Source organism: Marmota monax, unplaced genomic scaffold (assembly GCF_021218885.2).
Source record: "Marmota monax isolate L192 unplaced genomic scaffold, Marmota_monax_Labrador192_F-V1.1 WCK01_AAM20220418_F8-fsc00036, whole genome shotgun sequence".
In the NCBI taxonomy this organism is placed as follows: Eukaryota; Metazoa; Chordata; class Mammalia; order Rodentia; family Sciuridae; genus Marmota; species Marmota monax.
Genome location: NW_026694491.1, coordinates 4,653,813 through 4,676,073, shown reverse-complemented (window position 1 = coordinate 4,676,073; position 22,261 = coordinate 4,653,813). Strand labels below are relative to the sequence as shown.

Sequence of the window (22,261 nt, the reverse complement as noted above, 5' to 3'; positions counted from 1 at the left end):
GAGCTACATTTCAATGTCTGTGGTTATAATTTGAACAGGAAGTAGCTAAAACTTTCAAGGCATTTTATCTGGACTGTAGACTACACCGAGAGGTTCTGACATAATGGCTAAAATAAGATCTTCATGTACATTAAATGGAACAATAATCTTTTCATTCACCGGTATACAGTTTTATAAGATTTTACCTCTTATTGAACCAGATTAGTACCTCTCATTTTTTTCTGATGTTGGAAAAAATGTACTAATTGAAACATAACTAAGTAGGAACATTTCGCCAACTTGAGAATCATTGATTTAGTGAAAAAACCTACAAACATTTCATTCCTTTGTTTAGTGGTAGTTATCAGGAGGTGTTTTCAGCTTATATGATAAGGGTATTAAAGCTACAAAAGCAAAGGAAGAACTCCCATGTTCAGATCTTGTTCTAGTTAGAAAGGTGAAACTGAAATTAGGGTTTTTCATTAGTGAGTCAAATGCTGTTAACACTCTGTTCCTTAGCTGATTTGGATTCTTAGTATCGAGATTGGCCATTTCAGGAAATGAGGTTACCAGTACCCTTCTTACAGCAGCTAAATGCGTTAAGTTGAATGTAAGGATGCATAACATTTACTTGTTTGAACTGGACCCCACTACTGATTTCTTAATTGCTTGAATTCTTATATGTGATTTGTTCCAGCATAATTTCAATATTGTTATGTGCCAAGGTAAAGCCTTAATTTGTATATGCTTTTTAGCACAATGAGATTTTATTGCCTCTGGGATGCTTGTTTAGTTTGTATTTTGTTTACCTTTTTCTCTTAAGGAGAAAGCTATGACTTATGTACTTAAGATTGTTACATTGAAAAGCTGCTTTCAGCATTAGAGCTATAAATGAATGTTATCTTTTGAGAAAAACAATCTAGTTTTTAGCTGTAAAAGCTATGTTTATTATGGTGCTAATGTAATAGCTACCTTTGAATAATTTCTTCATTTTCTGTGATGCTGTTCAAGCAGCAGAGCTCACCAGTTTTGTGTGGACACATTGTAGGGCTTGGGCCCTCCAGCTAGCTCCTTTGGGGTTTTGAATCCATATGTTTATATGCTTTGGTGGGAAATACAAAACAAGTATTTTGATTTCTAAACCCAGGATTTTAAAAACTGATCCAAGGAAGAATTTCGGAGCTGAAAGACCTTTTTAGCAGTAGTGATCTATAACTATATATGCTCCATGCTCCTTTCCCAGCTAACTAGTGGGAGCTGCCCCTGGAATGGATGCGATCTTGTAAATAGGAAAGCTGTCACTTAAAAAAAATTGTATGTTTGCCTACTAGCCATGTATCTCTTGAAATCATTTTGTTATGTGTACAATGATGTACCTTATTGGTAAAATTAGTTTGATGTTTAACAATAGTGCCTTTAGTAAATTATTTTACAACCAAATATGTTGTTTTTTGTTAGACCAATTTAGGAGAATGTAGAAACCCATGTTGATATTTGAGATATTTAGTGAGAAATCTAAAATTTGTTCATTTAAAAATAGATTTTAGTTTCTTGTTTGCTAATATTATAATTTTTAGACCAGTTTTAGATTCACAGCAAAATCTAATGGAAAATACTGCAGATTTCCCATATACCCTCTGTGGTCACACAGGTGTTAAATTTTAAGACTGCTTTGTGTGTGTGTGTGTGGAGTACTGGGCATTGAATCCTGGGCCTCTCAATGCTAGGCAAGTGTTCTAGTGCTGAACTACAGCCCTTTTTTGAGAGATCTCGGATTGCTCAGGCTGGCCTGGAATTTGTGATCCTCCTGCATCGTCATCCTGACTAGGGATTTCCAGGCATGTACCACCACAACCAACTCTCTCCCATGTATTTTTACACTGAAATAAAAGCAACTATACCTTTTTTTGGCAGGTGGGTAATTAGGGATTGAATTCAGGGGCATTCAACCATTGAGCCACATCCCCAGCCCTGTTTTGTATTTTATTTAGAGACAGGGTCTCACTGAGTTGTTTATTGCCTCCCCTTTGCTGAGGTTGGCTTTGAGCTCAGGATCCTCCTGTCTCAGCCTCCTGAGATGCTGGGATTACAGGCGTGCGTTATAAACGACATAACCTTATTTATCCTAAGAGCCCATTAAAATTAGGTGCAAATTTAAAACAGTACTTGAAATTAATAGATAAACTCAGATATCTTGACCACATAAATCTTTAATGAGGTATAAGAATATATAACAATAGAGGTAACAACTTGCATAGGTGTTCAGAAAATGAACAGTTTTAAACCTAGTCATTTATGTTCCAGCTGTATTTTTGGCACAAATAATTTGTTCAGTGATAAATTCTCATAGCACTTTGTTATCAACTTCCCCAGATGACATGTGAAACTTAAATGTGCTAATGGAGGTCTCTTTCAAGTTTATACTTACATACAAGCACTAGTGGCCAAGAGCATTCTACAGGATGATATTTTTCATTAGATTTCAAGCTGCAAATAAACCCACTTAAAGGGACAAATCATCTTCTAGCAATTAACACTGTGCTTAAGATCTTACAGAACTGATGTGCAGAGTTTAGTGAAGTTCCCTTCTGAGTAAGGGAGCAGCAGTAGGACTTAAAAAGACATCTAGTGAGATTATTAGAGAAGAGTAAAGTGAGTGTCTCACAGTTTTTAGTAAAATTCAAGTTCAGGTAATTTTTTTTTTTTAAAGATTGGGGCCCCCTGTTTAAGTGGTTTCCAGTAGTCACATAATCCTAGCAAGAGTAAAAAATCCAGGCTTCAGTTTTTTAGAAAAATGAGACACTAGGTATATAAACCAGTTGCCAATTTTGAATTTTCCTTCTCTACCTATGCAGTTTTTTGAGACTTCTTATTCCTTTGAACTAAACATCTCAAGTATACAAAGCTTTAAGAAATCTAACGTTATCAAATATAAAATAAACACATACCCAGGATAAACTACATTTGTATTACATCATATTGTTTTGCTAAATTCAATTTTTTTAATGACTGCTTTATTAGAATCTGCCTTATTAGAATCTGTTTGCTGCCGACAAATCATAAGTCCCAGCCATCATTTTTTCATGTCCTTAGTTGCAAAGTTCACTTAATACACCATTTGTAAATCTGCCATTTTCATTTAAATGCAGATTGACTCTGCCAAATAAAGAACAATTACTGAAACAAAATTTACAAGATATCTTTTGAGCCCTGTAATGCATGAAGCCTCAGGAACATCAGTGAGTATGACTGCTGAGTATTAAGGTGATATCTGGATATTTCACTTTCATTATATAGTTTAATTCTCTTCAAGGGGCAGATATTCAATACACAAATAGCCTGAAAGAAATAACTTCGTTTGGTTAAGACATTGTGAAGAAAGTGTCTAATTTTCCATCTATTTTGAATTTGTATAGAAAATAGTTACAAAAGGTAAGTAACAAATGTATATAAAATGCCTCCCAAATTTTTTTAGTAGATTGCACAAATTCATGATATGAGCCAATTAAGACATCAAAATAAGAGGTAACACTAGTCTGAGGTAAACACTAAAAGTTTAAAACTGAGTACTTGAAAAAAGTTTAGTTCCCTGCAGTTGATACACTGTCTCTGTAAAAAAATAAAAAGTTGTCATAAATACAAAATGTAAATGTAGTGTGCACTGATTTCAAAATAAAAAAAAAATACAATGAAGCTCAAAATTTTAAGTCAGCCCTTTTAAAAAGTATATATACAAATTGCAAGAAGAAAGCCCTACTATCTTTGGATCAGTTAAGGATTTCATTAGAAGAGGTATCAGCTTCTTCATTGGTATGTTGGCTACTAGACAGGAGCTCTGGAGACAAGAGTTTAGAATGTCCATTCTCAGTAACTCGCTGGGTATAAAACAAGATATAAGCTTGGGCCTTGCATACTTCATCCATAGTGCACATGCTTAGCTTGGAATCATTGCAGTGTACCCAGAACCCTAGAGTGAAGCATAGAAATAGGATGTTTATAAAGGAACCTCAGAAGTTTCTAGTATAAAAAGCTAAATTTTACTGAAAGTTAAGCTTTTTCTGAAAGAAAAATAATTTTCTCAGCAATTAATTTCTCCAATGAGAAATACAGCTCATGTAATATGTTACAGTATGTAACTAACTCCTGGTAATTCAGTGTTGAAAAATGGGAATAGTGAAATGTCTAATCCAATCACTTCTGATAGGATTATACTGTCCCTAGAAGGGTCATGGAGACAACAAATAAAACTACATTATGTATATTAAACTTGTACTCTTTAAGTTTGTTCTGTATATCTGTGATCTGTGTGTTAGATGTTAACAAAATGAACTGAAGTAAAAGGAATAAACATAGGACCCTGCTATTGGAAGCATGTCTTTAAGAAAAGTATACATTCTGACTTTTAATTAGCAAGACCACCTTCAGTATTGTGTCCCCCAAACCCTTAAATCCTCAAAAGTATTTCAGACTTTCAGAAAATATACTATTACTGCAAACCTTATGAAAATACAATTATTTTCTACACAACCTCTCCTCACCCCACCCCATCCCCTTTTTTTCCCCCCAGTACTGGGAATTAAACCCAAGGTCTTTTTGGTACTGGGGATTGAACCTAAGGGTGCTCTACCACTGAGCTATGTCCCTAGTGCTTTCTGAGGCTGGCCTTGAACTTGTAATCTTGCTGCCTCAGCCTCCCTAGTCCTGGAATTTCAGGTGTTTGCCAGAGCCCCTGCCCCCCACCCCCTTTAAACTAGCATACTTAAGAAACATTCTTTTTCTTTCTTTTCTCTCTTTTTCTTGGAATTGAACTCAGGGGTACTTAACCATTTAGCCACATCCCCAGCCCTTTTTTGCATTTTATTTAGAGACAGGGTCTCACTGAGTTGCTTAGGGCCTTGCTAAATTGCTGAGGCTCACTTTGAACTAGCAATCCTCCTGCCTCAGCCTTCTAAGCCGCTGGGAACTACTCCCAGCATTTCAGAAACATTCTAAGGAGAAAAGTGGTCAGGTGGCTTTGTTTAAGATTATCTAGTGGCCAACTTACAAATTGCTAAAGCCTGAAATCCAGCATCCAAGTCTAACCCAAGATAAAATAACTTTTCCTATCTATACCTCCTTCAGAGTTATAGCAGTAGGCAGTGTAGTGTCCTGAGCCGAATCCTTTCCCATGGTGCATTACTACAGCAGATAAGTCATAGATAAAGCATTCTGGTCTGAGGGATTTCAGGGTCTCCCTGCAGCAATATGGCTCCATGTTTAAAGTTTCCTCAAAGCCAACATGAACACCAATCTTCTCTCGATTATTACATCCTGACCACCTGAGAACAAAGTAAAATAATCAGCAAAAGGAAGGAAAATTAGCACATGAATTTAAAAAAGAACAACAAAACATGTATATAATTTTCCTTTTAATGATGAATCGGGTATAAATGGAGATATTTAGGTGTTAAATAAATCTAAAGAGGTCCAATCAGGTTTCAAAAAACATATTTGCCTTGTGAGTTAGACGACATATAGGAAAATTAGCTCTTAGAAAATTATATAGCCCTAAGGGCATTTTTCTCTTCTAACAGATAAAGTCAAGGCTCCAAAGAGTTTTTCAAAATTCCTTATTATCTCTTATTGTCTTACTACAGTATGGAAAGGGTACCCCAGATGAGAGAGATAATACACATTTTTCTTGGCCAGATGAGAAGGAAAGAAAACCAAACAGGGAAAAACTCATTTTCTTGGAACATTTCAGAGCTCTTTAAACTAAAAACAAAGAAAGAAACATTTTGAAACTGACCTTGCCTGTATGTAAGTCAGGATAATATCCATTACTGATAGGATTCTAATAATGTCCCTAAATTGTGATTTTCTCAATCTTCTGGTCATGCCTCCCATTATTGGATCTAAACATGGCAAGCAATGTTTTTCTTATAGGCATACTATAAATTGGAGCTACGGGGTGGGGGGATTATGTTCTTTAAAAAGAACGTAATCCGGTTTGGGAAAGGATGACATTGACAAACAATAAATACATGGAAAGTATTAAAACTTGAAGTTCAGACAAACAATAGAAAAAAGGCAGAGGAATATAGACAGGGTTTAGAAAGAAAAGTAAATGTTGAAATGCTTAGTACTATGTAAAATGGTGTATTTCTGTGATATTGTGAAATATTCTTCCTTTCACTTACTGACATACAGCTTCCTAAGACTTTGGAATCCTTCCAGTGAGTATCTTGAATGCCAACAAGATGACTAGTGGCTAGAAGCTCCTAAGTAGCTTCAGAGACGGGTACTAGTTGTGTCTTTCAGACTATCTCCTGTCTCCAGGAAACTGAACACTGTCAGCTGGTAATTTAATCAACCAAGCCTCCATAAAAGCGCAAAAGGAGTGGGTATGGTGGTGCACACTTGTAATTCCAGTGACTGGGGAGGGCTGAGGCAGGAGGATCATAAGTTCAAGGCCAGCCCCCACAACTTAGCAAGACCCTATGTAAAAAAAAATAGAGCTGGGGATATAGTTCAGTGGCAGAGTGCTTGCCTGTCATGTGCAAAGCTCTGGGTTTGATTCCCGGCACTGCAAAAACAAAAATAATAAAAATGAATAAAAAGAGGACTGTGGATATCGCTCAGTGATAAAGCTCCCCAAGTCAATCCCTAGTACCCAAAACAAAAAACTCAAAAGGGACTACAGCAGCTTCCAAATAGCTAGATGTGGATGTTCCCAGAGGGTGATGTGCCAGGGAAGGTACGGAAGCTCCTTGCTCTGCACAGCTCATCCATCTGGATCCTTTAACACAACCTTTGTGGTAAGTGGGTAAACTTAAATATTTCCCTGAGTTCTGTGAGCCCCTCTAGCAAATTAATGGACCCTGAACAAGGACTTTTTTAAATTAGCAAATTAATGGACCCTGAACAAGTCTAGAGTTCTGTAAGTCTGGATTTCCGACTAAAAGAAGTAGGGGCCCATCTGTGGGGCTAAACTCTCAACCTGTGGGATCTGATTCTATCTCCAGTTGTAGTGTCAAAATTAACTGAACTAGAGGACACCCAGCTGGGGTCTGTTGTAGAACTTCTTTCTTGATGGGGAGAAATCCCCATGGATTTTGGTAACCAGAAGTCACAGAAATACTGTGTGTGTGAGAGTACAGAAACTGACAGTACATCCTGCCTATGAAATGTATAAATATCCTGCATCCAAGGCACCTAGAACTTTAATAAAAGGGAAGATCAACACATAAAATAATGGGACTTGGTTAATATGAGAAGCTTCTATCATTTATCCTCACTTTATGTATATCTTTAGCTTTACCATAATATTCAAACCTTGTTACTTTTCTGTGTTAATTTAAAACACTAGTAAGACATCTGAATAGAAAATATTTACTCTCCTATTGATAACAGATTGGCTACCCAAATTTTTATGCTGGTAAAATAAAATGATAAAGAACAAGATAACACTGCCCAGAATTCGTAATAGCTTTCTTCTAAGAGGTGAAGGAAATAGGACTGGGAGGTAGACACAAAGTATTTCTAAGATATATGAGAAATATTTCACTTCTTATGCTTCTTCATAGACTTCTGCTGCTTTTCCCAATCCCACTCTTCCCTTTTCCCCAGAGGCAATCACTATTTTGAACATTACTTCTTTTTGTATTTTAAAGATACATTCATCATTAAACAAAATTTTGTAACTGTATATATTTAAGTGTGGCTACATACCTACATACATAAACACACATACATGAGAAAGATCAGGACATGTTGAGAGAGAAGTTTTCCATTTGTATTTAGAGTTGTCAACCACAAGATGATGAAACCAAAGAAGCCAAGCCCACAGCAACCTCCCATCCCAGCTCCTTTGGTAGGGGACTAAACAACATGAACCTGCTGAAAATGTAAAAAGTTTACATCTTACCAGGTTTTTTGACAATCATTAGTAAAACTTGGGTTGCTTTTCAAATATTTTAGAATTGTATTTATTCCTATTGTAACTCATAACTCAAAAGTAAAAGGTATATGAATGTAATAGTAGGTTCAAGTTTGCAGAATAGATTTTTTTTTTTTTTGGGTGGGGGGAGGTGGTGGGTACTAGTAGTGAATCCAGAGCCTCCCACATGCTTGTCAAGCACTCTACAGAGCTCAATATTTTAAAGACCGGTGGGCCCATTTTTATATTTTGCATTAGGGATTTAACTCGGGATGCTTTACCACTGAGCTACATTCCCAGTTCTTTTTTACTTTTTGTTTTGAGGCAAGGTCTTGCTAAGTTGTTCAGTGTTGCTAAGTTGCCCAGGCTGGCCTCAAACTTGTGATCCTTCTGCCTCAGCCTTCCCCAGTGGCTGGGATTACAGGTGTGAACCATTGTACCATTTAAACTGCTGTAGAGGAAATTATCTGGAAAATTCAGAAATTAACACTTATTAAATGCTTTGGATGAAGATTTTACTTGGCTGCAAAGATCATTCACAGAATGAAGATGAACTTTTTTTGTGTTCATCTTCATGGCCTTATGCATGTAAGGCAAGTGAGCTACATCCCCAGCCCCCTTTTTTATATTTTATTAGAGACAGGGTCTTGCTGAGTTGCTTAGGGCCTTGCTAAGTTGCTGAGGCTGGCTTTGAACTTGCAATCCTCCAGAGTCACTGGGATTACAGGCATGTGCCACTGTGCCCAGCTGAGGATGAACTTCTTATGATAAACTTTTTTTTCTGCTTATGTAGCTAAGTATATATTATATTGGTTTGAACTTCTATTAGAATTTATTAATTTTTCCCCTGTGACTGGCTCTATAGTGATGTATATCAGGATGCCACTTTTAAAGTTATTATTTTTTTGGATATTTTTTCTCTATTGTTAGTGAAATCTTTTTCTTTATGCATGTGGCAACTTGGTAATTTATTCCAACATACTATAATTAGGTGTCTATTTGTACTGCCTGTATAGACAATTACTCAAATTTATATCTTGGCTTACTTTTTCCCATTGTCCTTAATATGGAAGTATGGTACTGGTGTTCGTGTTTTACAGTGTAATCTATAAAGTGTGGGGCCCTCAGTTTCTAATACATTTGTGGAGTCCTGTCACTTTCTATACATAGCATCTGAGTACAATTACTAAAACTAATTGTGACAGTTTTTATCTATATATTTTTGCTTATTTACAATATGAGTAAAATGTTTCTCTCTACAAAGCTACTTTAAAATTATATCTAATTCTTGGAGAAAAAGACTGTGTGTCCCTCCAAAATAAAAAAAACTGGGATTTATCTTTTATACATGTTTTATGTTTTATCTTCTGGAAAATACAATAGTACTTTGAATAGATGAAGAGAATAGAGAAAGGTAAATGCAGTAGAGACAAGATAAAGTTTCTAGAATCAAAAATAGTATTAAGAGTTAAAAATGTTTTGGATAGAAGATGAAGGGACATGGAGTCAAACAAATCTGAATTAAGATCTTCAAGTGTCAGATTAAAGAAGTACCCATGATGGAATTAAAGCAGTAATTAGAACAGGAAATCCTTCAACAGTTTATAGTTACCAACTAAGTACCAATTTAAATCACAAAAATTTAAATCTTTTCAAGTCTATCTTTGCAGAATGTTATATTATGTACATACATTGTCCCTCCAATCTCCACTGCCCTAGGTAAACTTATTTTCAGTCCACATTATTTTATACACAATAATAGGGCTCATCTCATTTTTCACTAAACCTTTTGTTGTAAATTCTACCCTATTCCTTCATTCATATCTTTGTTCATGTGGCTCCCTTTGACTAAAGTGCTCCTCCTTCTGTATATACCCCATTCATTTGCTTAATAAATATTTTTGGGCTCACTATGTGTGGACCATGGTTCTGGGCCTTGAGATATAGGGATGAAAACACTAAGTCTACTGAGTTTGTCCTCCTGGTAGGAGGAGAGAAATAATAAGCAACTTAATTGCAGAGAATAGGTTTTGTTGTTAAACAAAAATAGGATACTGTGACAGATGGCTGGTTGGGTGCTACTTTAGAGAGGACTTCCCTAAAGATGCCACAGATGAACTGGGACTTGAATGATATAAAGCCCCAGAGGAACCCTCAGAAAGGCTTTGGGAAAGGTTTAGACATCTGCTAAATCCCTCCCTCCAAATCTCTGATAGTATATTTATATGCAGTGTATATATTTCTACTGCATCATTATTTCTGTGCATGCCTGAATATATGGAATATCTTGAATCAGAAAGCACTCACAAGCTGGGCATGATGGTACATGCCTCTAATCCGAGCAGCTCTGGAGGCTGAGATGGGATTGAGTGTTCAAAGCCAGTCTCAGCAACTTAGTGAGGCTCTAAGCAACTCATCAAGACCCTATCTCCAAACATTAAAAAAAAAAAAAAAAAAAAAAGGCTGGGGATGTGGCTCAGTGATTAAATGGCCCTAGGTTCAATCCCTGGTAACAAAACAAAACAAAACAACAACCCACAAAAAATTCTCTAAACTTTCACATGGTATTTGCTGATTATATTTGTGGTATGTGTGGTACTGGCGATTGAACTTGTATGCTATGCCACTGAGCTACATCCTGGCTTTTAAAAAAAATTTTGAGATAGGGACTCACTAAAAGTTGTTGAAGCTGACCTTTTCCTCCTGAACACCTGTAGGCATGCTGCTGATTAGACCTTTAACAGCAAAATAAATAACTGAATGATTAATGTTAAAGTAATCAATTCTGGGAAGTAGTACTGAGGAGAGAGAGGTAATTTTACTATACTAAAGTATTTGAATTTTTAAAAAGCAGGTATTTTGGGGGGCTGGGGATATAGTTCAGTTGACAGAGTGCTTTCCTTGAATGCACAAGGCCCTGGGTTCAATCCCCAGCACCACACACACACACCAAAAACAACAACAACAAACAACAACAACAACAAAAAAACAGGTATTTTTTAATTACAAAGGCAAATAGCAACAAGTAATTTGTCATGGGCTAGACAGCTTTCAAACCATTGCATGTTAAGTAACTTCAGAGGGTCTCATTCCTTAAGAGAAAATAGCTCCTCAGGTTAATGCAGTTCACACAAAGTATAAAGTCATTTACTCATTAACCAACAGATTTGCCAATTAATTTACCTTATTATTTCAGAAGGCAAGGATTTTGGCTTTCTAAAAACCACTTTGAATTGAATTGCTATCCTTTGGGGGGCAGGGTTGGTGCTGGGGACTGAACCAGGAGCCTCATGCCTACTAGGCAAGTGCTTTACCATTGAGCTACATCTCTAGCCCAAATTGCTATGCTTTTGATCACATATTTTTCAAGCACAAAGCATGTCAAACACTCCAAAAAAATTATAGGTTAAATTTTTAAAAATTATACTTGAAAATGCTGAACATTAAACATCATTAAATTTACAAGCATATAGCTGACAAAAATGTAAGGATATTCCTCAGTAATGCATTCTACAAAAAAATGCTAATAGAAGGTTAGTTTTAGCAACAAGGTTAGCCACAATGTATTAGTTTTTTTCCTTAGTCATCTGCTAGCCAAGTATACAGTATTAAAATTTAATCCATCATATGTGTTCTTTCGAGTTTTAAAACATTGTGAGAGGCAATAACCAAGTTAGAAGTGTGTAATTAGTAGGCAACTGGTACTACTTCTACTAACCTGAATCTTTTGAGGTGTAGTCTGAGAACCTGAGGTAGGTGGCATATCATAAGCTGTTTTTGGGCTTCTGTGAGTACAACTGGTTTTGAGGAAAATCTTCTACGCTTTGCTATATCAAAGAAAGAATGAAAATCAAATTAAAGATACAAGGAAAATTTGCATAAATCCTTTTTACTTAACTCAGACATGAACTAATTGAACACTTACTGTGCTACAGCTGTTGTACTGTGCTAGTGATAAAAACATGGAACTTATGATCCACAGTTTAAAAAATGAAACAAGCTAGACAAGTTAGAAATAAGCACATGATTTCATAAAAATTATGCAAATGAAAGAATGAAGTATACTGCCACATATTTAAAAGTGGCCAATTAGTAGGAAAAATCTAAAATTTTCCTTCTAAAAATTTTAATACACATTTCCCAAACTGTTAAAAAATGTGCGGTCACTTGTTTACTGAGGCTAATCAGGACCCCGGGGGGACAGGGTCCTTACTGTCCAGAACACCCCTCCACCCTTCCTGGGGGTCTACCCCAGTCCTGGCTGTTGGCCTCAGAAAGTGGACCTCTTCCAGCAGAGCATTCAAGGGTTCCCTCACTCAAGGTATCTTATTTTTGCTCTTTTAGCATCAGATCTTAGACAAATAGAATTTGAGATTATTTTTGTTGTCCCTTCCACTTCTCTAGTGTTCTTTTTAGGGATTGGTTGTGTCCTGGCTTTCTGGTGGGCCATTGCCTAGCAAAGTTTGCTCTTGATGTCCAGGACTTTTCCAACTTGAACATTAACTCTGACTCCAGACATGGCAGCAGCTGCTTCTCATGTAGGAGGCAGAATCAGTCCACCATAAAGCCGTGTTCTAGCTGTCTCTTCTGACCACCAGAAATCTTTCTGCCATGTTGATAAGCACCCAAAGATCCAGGTACCTGGCTACTGATGAATATCCTATTCCTACATCTTGATTTTCTCCTACAACCTTATGGTCCACAAGTAGCTATACAAAGGATGCCAACTCCTTGACATATATATATTTTTACTGGTGATTGAACCCAGGGGTGCTTAACCACTGAGTCATATCCCCAGGCCCCTCCCCCCTTTTAAAAAATTATTATTATTGAGACAGGTTCTTGTTAAATTACTTAGGGCCTCATTAAGTTGCTGACACTGGCCTTGAATTTACTGTCTTTCTGCCTCAGCCTCCTGAGTCTCTGGGATTACAGGTATGCACTATCTCACCTCGCTGACTCAATACTTTCAACCTCTGCCTTTGTGTATTCAAGCAGCTCTTCTAGGCCACTATGCGGTAGCCCCAGTAGATATATGCGAACTCAGTATAAAACTATAAATATCAGTCTACCCCAAATTTGGTAATGAAAGCATCTGGGACTGTTAACACTTATGTGCAAGAAAATACACACTTCATCATAACAAAATTGACAAAGGTGTAGTCAATTTTTTCTAAAACCTTATACATTTTTTTTCTAAAACCTTATACATCTTAGACTACTTCAGAATAGAACTCATATTAGACAGTACGCAGAAAAACATGAATTAAAGTCATTTTAGAAAACTATCAATTAATGTGATCTTATCACATTAATTGATAAGATCAACGCTGAAACTTAAAATCTTTTCCATTAAAAGTTTATCATTGGGGCTTGGGACATACTTATGGGTAGAGTGCTTGTCTATCATGTGCATAGGACCTGGATTCTATCCCCAGCACTGCAAAGAAGAAAAGATTAGATTCTAGAATCTTTTTCTGAGACATGGAAATTAGGAATAATATCTGAAAGTGTATAATAAACACTAAAATACCACGTATATGTTGACATGTATGTATTGATGTGGTTTTAGATAGTATTTTCTTGGAATAGATGCTTCTGTTTGAGACAGCTAGTTCGTCATCATCATCATCTTTTTTTTTTTAATATATATTTTTTTATTTGTAGTTGGACACAATACCTTTATTTTATTTATTTATTTTTATGTGGAGCTGAGGATTGAACCCAGCAACCTCTCCGGTGCTAAGTGAGCATTCAATAGCCACATCCCCAGCCCTAGCTAGTTCATCTTCTAATGTGGGGTTCTTGTGTGCTCCTGAGAGTTATCATATTGGAATTATTATTATTTTTGCAGTGCTATTGATTGAACCCACACATGGTAGGTAACCATTCTACCACTAAGCTACATGTCTACCCTGTTTAAAAATTTTTATATAGGGTCTTGCTAAGTAGCCCAGGCTGGTCTTTGAACCCATGATACTCCCAAGCTGCTGGGATTACTGGGGTATGTCACTGCACCTGGTTCTTAATGGATGTTAATTGTCCGTTTCCTCCACTAGGAATATTGAGCACTGGTTAACTCTATATCCACAACAGTTACAACAATGAATACAAAAGAGTCAGTAGATGGTTCTGAATCTGTTTTTATGAAGCCAACTGACATAGTAATAATTCAGCTACATATTATTTTCTAATAAATATGTAAATACATAATCTACATAACAATGTTTTGATATGTAGCAAAACTGTCATAAAGCAAATTTCATTCACGTGGTATGCTTTCCTTTGCCACTTTATTCTACTCTACATGTCAAATTTAAATTTCTTATTTTATGAATTTCTTCTCTCAACTGACTATAGGATAAAAAATTGTTTAATGTCATCAATAAGGCAAAATAGTTCATAAATGCCAACTATACTGTAGAGATGTCTAGTCTAATTTCTTCTGATGAACTAAAAACATGAATTTTCACTTAAGGAATTTCTTCTAGCTTCTCATTTGTGTTAATCTTAGAAAAGCAGAAAATATTCTGTACTCACAGTTACACTGTTCACATACGTAGATTTTTCCTTCTAAAACTTCAGTTTCTGTAAATTTGGCCAACATTTCAGTAACCAGACATGGCTGGGAAGCAATATCTTTTCCACTGAATTGGTATCTTTCTGGAAATTCTAGTGACAAATCCCAGAAAGGTTCTATAGTATTTGATTTGTTGTCACATGCAAGACATGTAACCTGTAAATACAAATATTAGTTACTCAGATTACAATTCTGTTGAAACACCAATTCCTTTCAATTAGAGGTCATTGACAATTCATAAGTATTTCTTCTAAAATGCACCATTAAAATGCTGAATTACTGGCTTTATATTCTTGTTAGAAAAAATTCTAATTTTTCTTTCCAAAAGATTATCATTAAACCCATTATGAACTAGTGTGCTTCAACTATGAGGCCTTCAAAAAGCCCCAATGCAAGTCAAATCTAGAACTTACGCAAAAGTTCTAACTATAAGCTCATTTGATAGGCATACATTGTGTCTGTGTACACATATCGTGTGTATATATATACACATCACAAATATATTTATATGCACTTAATTTAACATATTTTATGTTATTAGGCACCAGGTCCTTTGCCCTTTTTCCTTCATCTTCTACTGATTGTCTTTATCACCCCAAATCCTATAACCTCTAAACCCAACCCATCTTTTATGGGGGGCAGGGTGCTTGCTGGGGATCGAACTCAGGTCATCTCACATGGCATATACTCCAGAACTGAGTTATACTCCTAGCACGTCAATTCACCATCTTAAACACAGTACAAGTAAAACACTATTGGTAAATTTCATTATGCAGATTTTGAAGCCCTACCAACTAGTAATTTCAAAAGAATACATATAAATAATAATATCATATTTTCACGTAAGTTACATATAATCCCTATCCAAATATAAAAAACCTAGAAAGGGTTGGGGATGATGTAGGCCAGTGATAAAGCTTTTGCCTAGCATGCACCAAGAAGGCCCTGGGTTCAATCCCCAGCATGAAAAAAACAAAAACAAAACAAAACAAAAAAAACAAAACCACAAAAAAAGTATTCTAACAACTTATATAGCAACACAGTAAATGGAAGGGAAGGAAAAAAAAAGTAACTTCACTGAAACATACAACAGGATTTAATGCCACCAATCCTGCACATAATTGAAGACAGACTAAGGGCTAACAATTAACAAATATCACAAAGGAACTCTTTCATATAAGCTACATTCCTGGCATGGGCAACAAAAAGAAGAAGCCAGTTCTACTACAGGTTTTAGATATAACAAACTGACACAAAGAACACTCTTGGTGTTTAGTCTGGGGACTCATTAGCACCAGGCCTAACCTTTTGAGAAGTTTCTTGAATAAAAAGAAAAGAAATAAAAGCCATCCCAGCAACTGTTGGAATCTCCTGTGAACCAGTTTTCTGAGTTTACTACACGTTTAAAAGGAAAAGGGGCTTGAGGTGTAGATTAGTGGTATAGCATGGGCTTAGCATGTGTAAGGCCCTGGGTTCAGTCCCCAGCAATTGTCCTTGCTCCCAATATGGGTTAAGAGAAGCAAAGTTTGTGTAACAATTTTCATTAATTTCAAAGTTCATTTATAAAGGAAAAAGAGGGGGAAAACAGACATTCTCACACTCCTGGAAATATAAAATGGTAAAAATCTTTCTGAAAAAAAAAGTTTTCATTAAGTATCAAAAGTCCTAACTTTTGATAAAGTACTTCTATTTCTAGGACTCTGTCATAAAGAGATCATCAGAAAAACTACATTAATTTATCATGATACTATAATAATGACAAAATCTGAAAGTCAAGTAGGGATTAAAGTTAGGGTACAAACAAACATATAATAGACACTAAAATGTTTTGAAAAGAATGATCAATTCATGTGTGTGAGGGAGGGAATACTTGGAATTTAACCCAGGGGTGCTGCTTTACACTGAGCTACTACATCTCTAGTCCTTTTTAAAATTTTTAAAATTTTAAGACAGGGTCTTGCTAAGTTGCCTTAGCGGGCCTTAAACTTGGCTATCCTTTAGCCGCAGCCTCCCAAGCAGCTAAAAACAATGATCAAATATTTTTAATGACTATGGAAAAGCCTTACAATATTAATTTAATATTAATACTAAATTAAAGTCAATTATGGTACAAAATATGTGCAGGAAAAAAGATTAGAAGGAATTATGTCAAAATATTAAGTTTTACCAATTATGCCGTTATAGGACAAGGAAGGGAATGTTTTTTCTGCTATATAATTCCTGTATTATACAGATTTTCTACAACTATATTTTGCACTTACAGTATATTTTAAAGCTTTTGCATAGAAAAGATAAAAATGACTAGCCAGGCGCAGTGGTACATGCCTTAACGTCAGCAGCTTGTGAGGCTGAGGCAAGAGGATCACAAGTTCAAAACCAGCCTCAGTGACTTAATAGAACCTCTCTCAAAATAAAATATAAAAAGGGGCTGGGGACATGACTCAGTGGTTAAGCAATCCTGGGTTCAATCCCTGGTACAAAAAAAAAAAAGACTGATAAAAAAAGTTAACCCTTATTTGCTAATTGGTATAATGTTGAATCTTTATATTTCTGAAACATTAAACTGAAACTTCAGTTATTCCTTATAAGAACTGCATCTGAACTATTTAAAGAAACATTCTAGAAAAGTGTTCTATAAAAACAAAAGGAAGGGGGCTGGGGATATAGCTCAGTTGGTAGAGTGCTTGCCTCACATGCACAAGGCCCTGGGTTCAATTCCCAGCACCATAAAAGATAAACAAAACAAAACAAACAAAAAACCCCCAAAAGGTGGTATCATAATGGAAAGTTGAACTGAAAAATACAGCTAGGTGTACAGGGGGAAGAAGATGACTTAAAGGCCTAATTATTTCAGTTAAAATAAAAGCAAAGCTGTGTGCTACAGAGAAGAAGAGAGTCCACTTCTAGTAACAGTTCATTCATTATAGAGAGCCTTCAATTAGAATCTGAGTTTGTAACTGAAACATTTTACAAAAGAGGAAACTGTTATAGCAGTAACTAAAATAGAGGAAAACCATTTAGGATTATTACTCTAGATAAAATTACATTTGTCTATCTTAAAATTTTCCTACCTACTTGTAAAAGTCTCTGACCCTCTGGCTTTACAGAAAGTACTCCAAGGATCCCTGAACTTGCTCAAGTATTAGCTGGGCAGGGTAGCACACACCTGTAATCTCATGACTTGGGAGGCTGAGGCAGGAAGATCACAAATTTGAGGCCATCCTCAGTAACTTAGTGAGACCCTGTCTCAAAAATAAAACAGGGCTGGGGCGTAGCTCAGTGATAGAGCACACCTGGGTTAAGTCTCCAATGCCACATACACTCCCCCACCCCCACCCCCCAAAAAGAAAGAAAGAAAAAGAAATTGCTTAAGTGTACACCACTCGTATTACAGAACATTATCATCTTTAATCCCCTGGAATGAATGTATTATTATTTACCTAGAAAGTTCTGTTTCCTAATTTCCCCCTCCCCTCAAAAAGCTTCTCATTCCATGAACACATAACTATTTTCCAACGATACATGAAGGAAAAAACTGTAAAATGACTTCTTTATACACACTTATAAAATCAATCCATTTTGACCTGAAGTGGAAGAAGCTCAGAATGTGCATTTCTGGTACTTTACGAATTCAAGATGAAAATAAGATTTTAAAAAATCCATACCTGACTAAGAAGTTGTCCATGAAAAATATTATTTACGACATTTAGAACCTGTTTGATAAGTTTCCTTTGGGAAGTGGGGATGAGAGCTGGTAACCTGGTACCAGTTGTCTCTAGTTCATGTTGTATTTTATCCAAAAGTTCACAAAGAAATTCCTGAGCATCTTGTTGGGCATATCCACGAAAAGCAGGAATTACCCTCCACACTGAGTGAAGCATAGCAAATGGTGAGACCAGTGCCCACTTTCCAGACCACATGACTTGAAACAAAGTATGCAATTCATGACAAAGAGAAATGTACTGTGAACTTGGCTCCCTTGGCTGAATAAGTTCCATATTTCTACTTTTTGATGCCCCACCACTTAGTCCTGATGATAAACTTGGATGTCTGGAGCAAACCAAGCCTGTATCTTTTTCTTGGCATTCATTCATTTGATATACTACTGTATCTGTTATGGGTGGATGCTTATAAGATCTTGTCTTATCACTAGCCGTCACAGTCAGCCATTGGTTCAGATCAAGTTTTAAAAAACACTGTCGAAAAATAAGTAAATGACTCAATACCTGAAGAACAGAATTCATATAGCAAGTATTTCCCAAATTTCTCAATCCTGTTACACCAGGAGTTCCTATTGGTCTTCGTTTGACTGGAGAGTCACTGCCTTTTTTAAATCTCACATCTTCTGAGGTAGATATCACTTTATCTTTTGCTGGTGATGGTGGAGTTTGTGGTGGTACTTCAACAGGAACTATTTCAATGGTGGTGGACTGAACTAGACCTTGCAAACGTAAACTCTTTCTTGGAGGCATACTATCTAATTCTGCTTTCACTTGATACTCTAATTCCTGGTGTCTTTTTTTCACTTCTCTTTTTGCTATCTTTTCCTGAAATTGTTCTTGCCTTTTTTTCCCAATGGGTGATTGTTCAAACCAAGTTCGAAAGATTTTACCCAGGAGCATTCTCCTTCTGTGCCAAAGGGCAGTACACATTTGATCTTCATTTTGAAGCAGAGATTGGGTGCCATCATGTAAGAAGAAAGAATTGTCACTTATATCCACAGACCGTAAAACTCTTCCACTACGAGTTGTACTGTGATAATTTTGGCTTTTGATTGCACTTAAAGTACTTCGTAGTAACTTCAGGTCTCCAGTTGCATTATCATTAAGAACATAATCATCACAAAGATAACAAAAAACATACATCTCATTCACTTCCAGTGCAACAGGATGACTGCTTTCTTGAAAGTGCTTGAGTGCATGCTCTTCAATATATCGTCCACAGGCAACATGAGAACAGCTGAGGCAAGCCCAAATAGATTCAGTTGTATTGCAGTCCACACAATACCATTTCTGAGGGTTGAGGATGGAATGGTCTGGAGCAAGCTGCAACTGCCCAACGTGTTTGCACTTATCCATTGTTAGCATTTATTCAGTCTGTCTGAGAAACACATAATCCAAACGACTCTCTGTTCACAACACTTGAAGAACCTGAAAACTAGGCAGAACAATGTCAATTTTTAATAAAAGGCAAGTCAAGAATATTCCTTTTTTATAAGGTATATTCACAAGAATAGTATAAATCTGTTCTCTCTGCTTCTAATTTCTGAGCTGCTTGTCATAAGATCATATGTAATTTTCGCTCTCTCCTTACTCCTGGTTTCCCTAATCTCTCATTCACTTTGCTCTTAAAAAACACATACTTTGGGCCCGGTGCAGTAGTGCACGCCTATAATTCCAGCAGCAGGAGGATCGCAAGTTCAAAGCCAGCTTCAGCAAGGGTGAGATGCTATAAGTAACTCATTGAGACCTTGTCTCTATATAAAATACAAAATAGGGCTCAGTGGTTGAGTTCAATCCCCAGCACCACCCCTGCCCTCCCCCCCCCCCAAAAAAAAACCCAAATACTTTGGTATTGTATCTACAACTAAAAATATAAAAACAAAACAAAACACATACTTTACTTTCCCTTTAAAACTTTTGTGTTTAATTTTCTGCCACCATCTAGTGGTGAAAAATGGATAGTGACCACTTTTCACTAAATCCGAACAAGATCTATCCTTTTTACCCATTAGTTTGCTGGAAGTTCCTAAAACATTGCTCTTCTTAAACACTGGGGATGGCAAAACCCAAATATATCTCTCACTGATATTTACTAACATTCTAAGGCCCATGTGGAGTTACCAAAGCATAATCATAGTTAAAAGCATGTGTTGGAATTCTATTTGTGATTCATATTTTAAGAAAGTTTTAAAGTTCAAGAAGGTTTTAACTTTTCTAAACTTCATCTATTAAAAAAAAGAGAGAAATCATCCTAACTTCATTAAAACTGTTCAAGGATTGAGAGCGATAACAAACGTTTATTTGACTCATGATAAATGCTCCATAAATGGCAGCTACAGTGAATAAGTCAATATTTTATTTATTTAAATTAAATATTTGACTTAATTATATTAAACTTGTCTTTCCACTTAGTAAATCAATGATTACTTTTAATTAATGGCTGCATAACATACTCTTATTTGACAGACCTGACAATTTGCCTTCAGGAGAAAGAGAGTATGTTTTTATGTTTGAATATTCTCAGGAATGTAAAAATATGTGTAAACAAAGAGAAAAGAGAAAGAATATGAAGTGGATGGCAATATAATGAGCCATTAACATTTTAGCAAGACTAAGCATATCTGAAATTAGAAGCGTATTCCTTTTCTTTTTCTTTTTTAACAGTGCTGGGGATTGACTGACCTCATACCTGCTAGGCAAGGGCTCACCACTGACCTACATATTTCCCCAGCCCTTTTTTTTTTAAATTTTTATTTTTTGACAGGGTCTCGCTCAATGGCTGAGGCTGGCAATCTTCCTTCCTCAGTCTCTAGCGTAGCTGGGAGTACAGGTATGCACCACCAAGCCCTGTTTATAAACGTTTTGTTTTAAAGGCCTACATAATTTTTAATATACAACTTGCTCCGTTATAAGTTAAAGTCAGGAGCATTTCTGTTATAGATACCTTAAAATAATAAGAAAAAAATGTATTAGAAACTAGTGATAGGGTTAGGATTGTGGCTCAGTGGTAGAGCACTTGCTAGCATGTGTGAGACCCTGGATTCAATTTTCAGCACTGCATATAAATAAATAAAATAAAGGTTCATTGACAAATTAAAACAACAACAAAAAAAAACAAACTAGTGATTATGAGCCATTTTTTCATTGGTTTAACATAAATTGAAGCCAAATTTCAGGGTGCAGATGAGAACCTAGATAGAGAAAATTAACATCATATGTAACATGACCATGCTTTAAATTTTAAGGGCAATAAGATGACATGAATTTCAATGGTACTTTCAAGTGCCATCTCCAGAGCCCTATGAAAACTGCAAAGGTAAAGCTGATTTCTGGTCTCTCCTACTTCTCTTTGTAAAATCTCCTAGCTACCAGAGCCTCCTTTTAGATATCAGTCCTACTAAGCATGACTTAACTCATGCCAGTACCAATTTGCGCATGTGAACACATTTCAAATACCCATTTTAAATTAACTTCTCTCTCCTAAAAATTTCCTGAGTTCTAAAATCTGGTCATACATACTATTTTATTAGAACTCCTAGGATTCAATAATGGTTGCTAATGAGACATCAATGACTAACATACTCTGTTATCCTATATCCTTCCAGTAACTAAAGCAAAATACCTTACAGTCATACCTGATTTTCTCTTCACACCAATCCTTCAGGAAAAATGGTTCGCTCTACTTCCAAAATATATCTAGAATCTGCCAGGCACAGTGGTGCAAACCTATAATCCCAGTGGCTTGGGAGGCTGAGATAGGAGAATTGAGAGTTCAAAGCCAGCCTCAGCAACTGCAAGGCACTAAGCAACTCAGTGAGACACTGTCTCTAAATAAAATACAACACAAGGCTGGGGATGTGACTCAGTGGTTAAGTATCCCTGAGTTCAATCCCCGGTACTCATCTCTTTTTCAACCAACCTGATCCAAGCCACAAACAAATCTTACCTGGACTATTGCAATGAGGCTCCTTAAATGGTCTCTCCAATTCTATCTTTACTGCCATGGAAGTTTACTAAACACACACAGCAGCAATCTACTTCTAGACCCAGACAATCAGGGAC

At 36.2% G+C, this 22,261-nt stretch overlaps 1 protein-coding gene across 1 annotated transcript; it reads right to left on the bottom strand.

Moving 5' to 3' along the window:
• Positions 1 to 2,234: 2,234 nt before the first annotated feature.
• On the bottom strand, positions 2,235 to 19,623 carry Usp44 (ubiquitin specific peptidase 44). Its single transcript, XM_046419346.2, has 5 exons — positions 18,143 to 19,623; positions 14,438 to 14,633; positions 11,616 to 11,724; positions 5,092 to 5,297; positions 2,235 to 3,946 (listed from the first exon to the last, which is right to left on the bottom strand). Exons 1-5 carry the CDS (start codon positions 19,562 to 19,564, stop codon positions 3,747 to 3,749), a joined length of 2,133 nt encoding a protein of 710 aa, XP_046275302.1. The 5' UTR covers positions 19,565 to 19,623; the 3' UTR covers positions 2,235 to 3,746.
• Between the last annotated feature and the right edge of the window lie 2,638 nt (positions 19,624 to 22,261).

What these genes read in the sequence shown, in the direction of transcription:
- Usp44 (XM_046419346.2), bottom strand. Translation starts at nt 19,564, where the DNA reads ATGCTAACAATGGATAAGTGCAAACACGTTGGGCAGTTGCAGCTTGCT. An exon ending in ATGGACAACTTCTTAGTCAG is followed by an intron (nt 14,634 to 18,142) that starts GTATGGATTTTT and finishes TTGTATTTACAG; the next exon opens with GTTACATGTCTTGCATGTGA. An exon ending in CTGCTATAACTCTGAAGGAG is followed by an intron (nt 3,947 to 5,091) that starts GTATAGATAGGA and finishes GCTTCACTCTAG; the next exon opens with GGTTCTGGGTACACTGCAAT.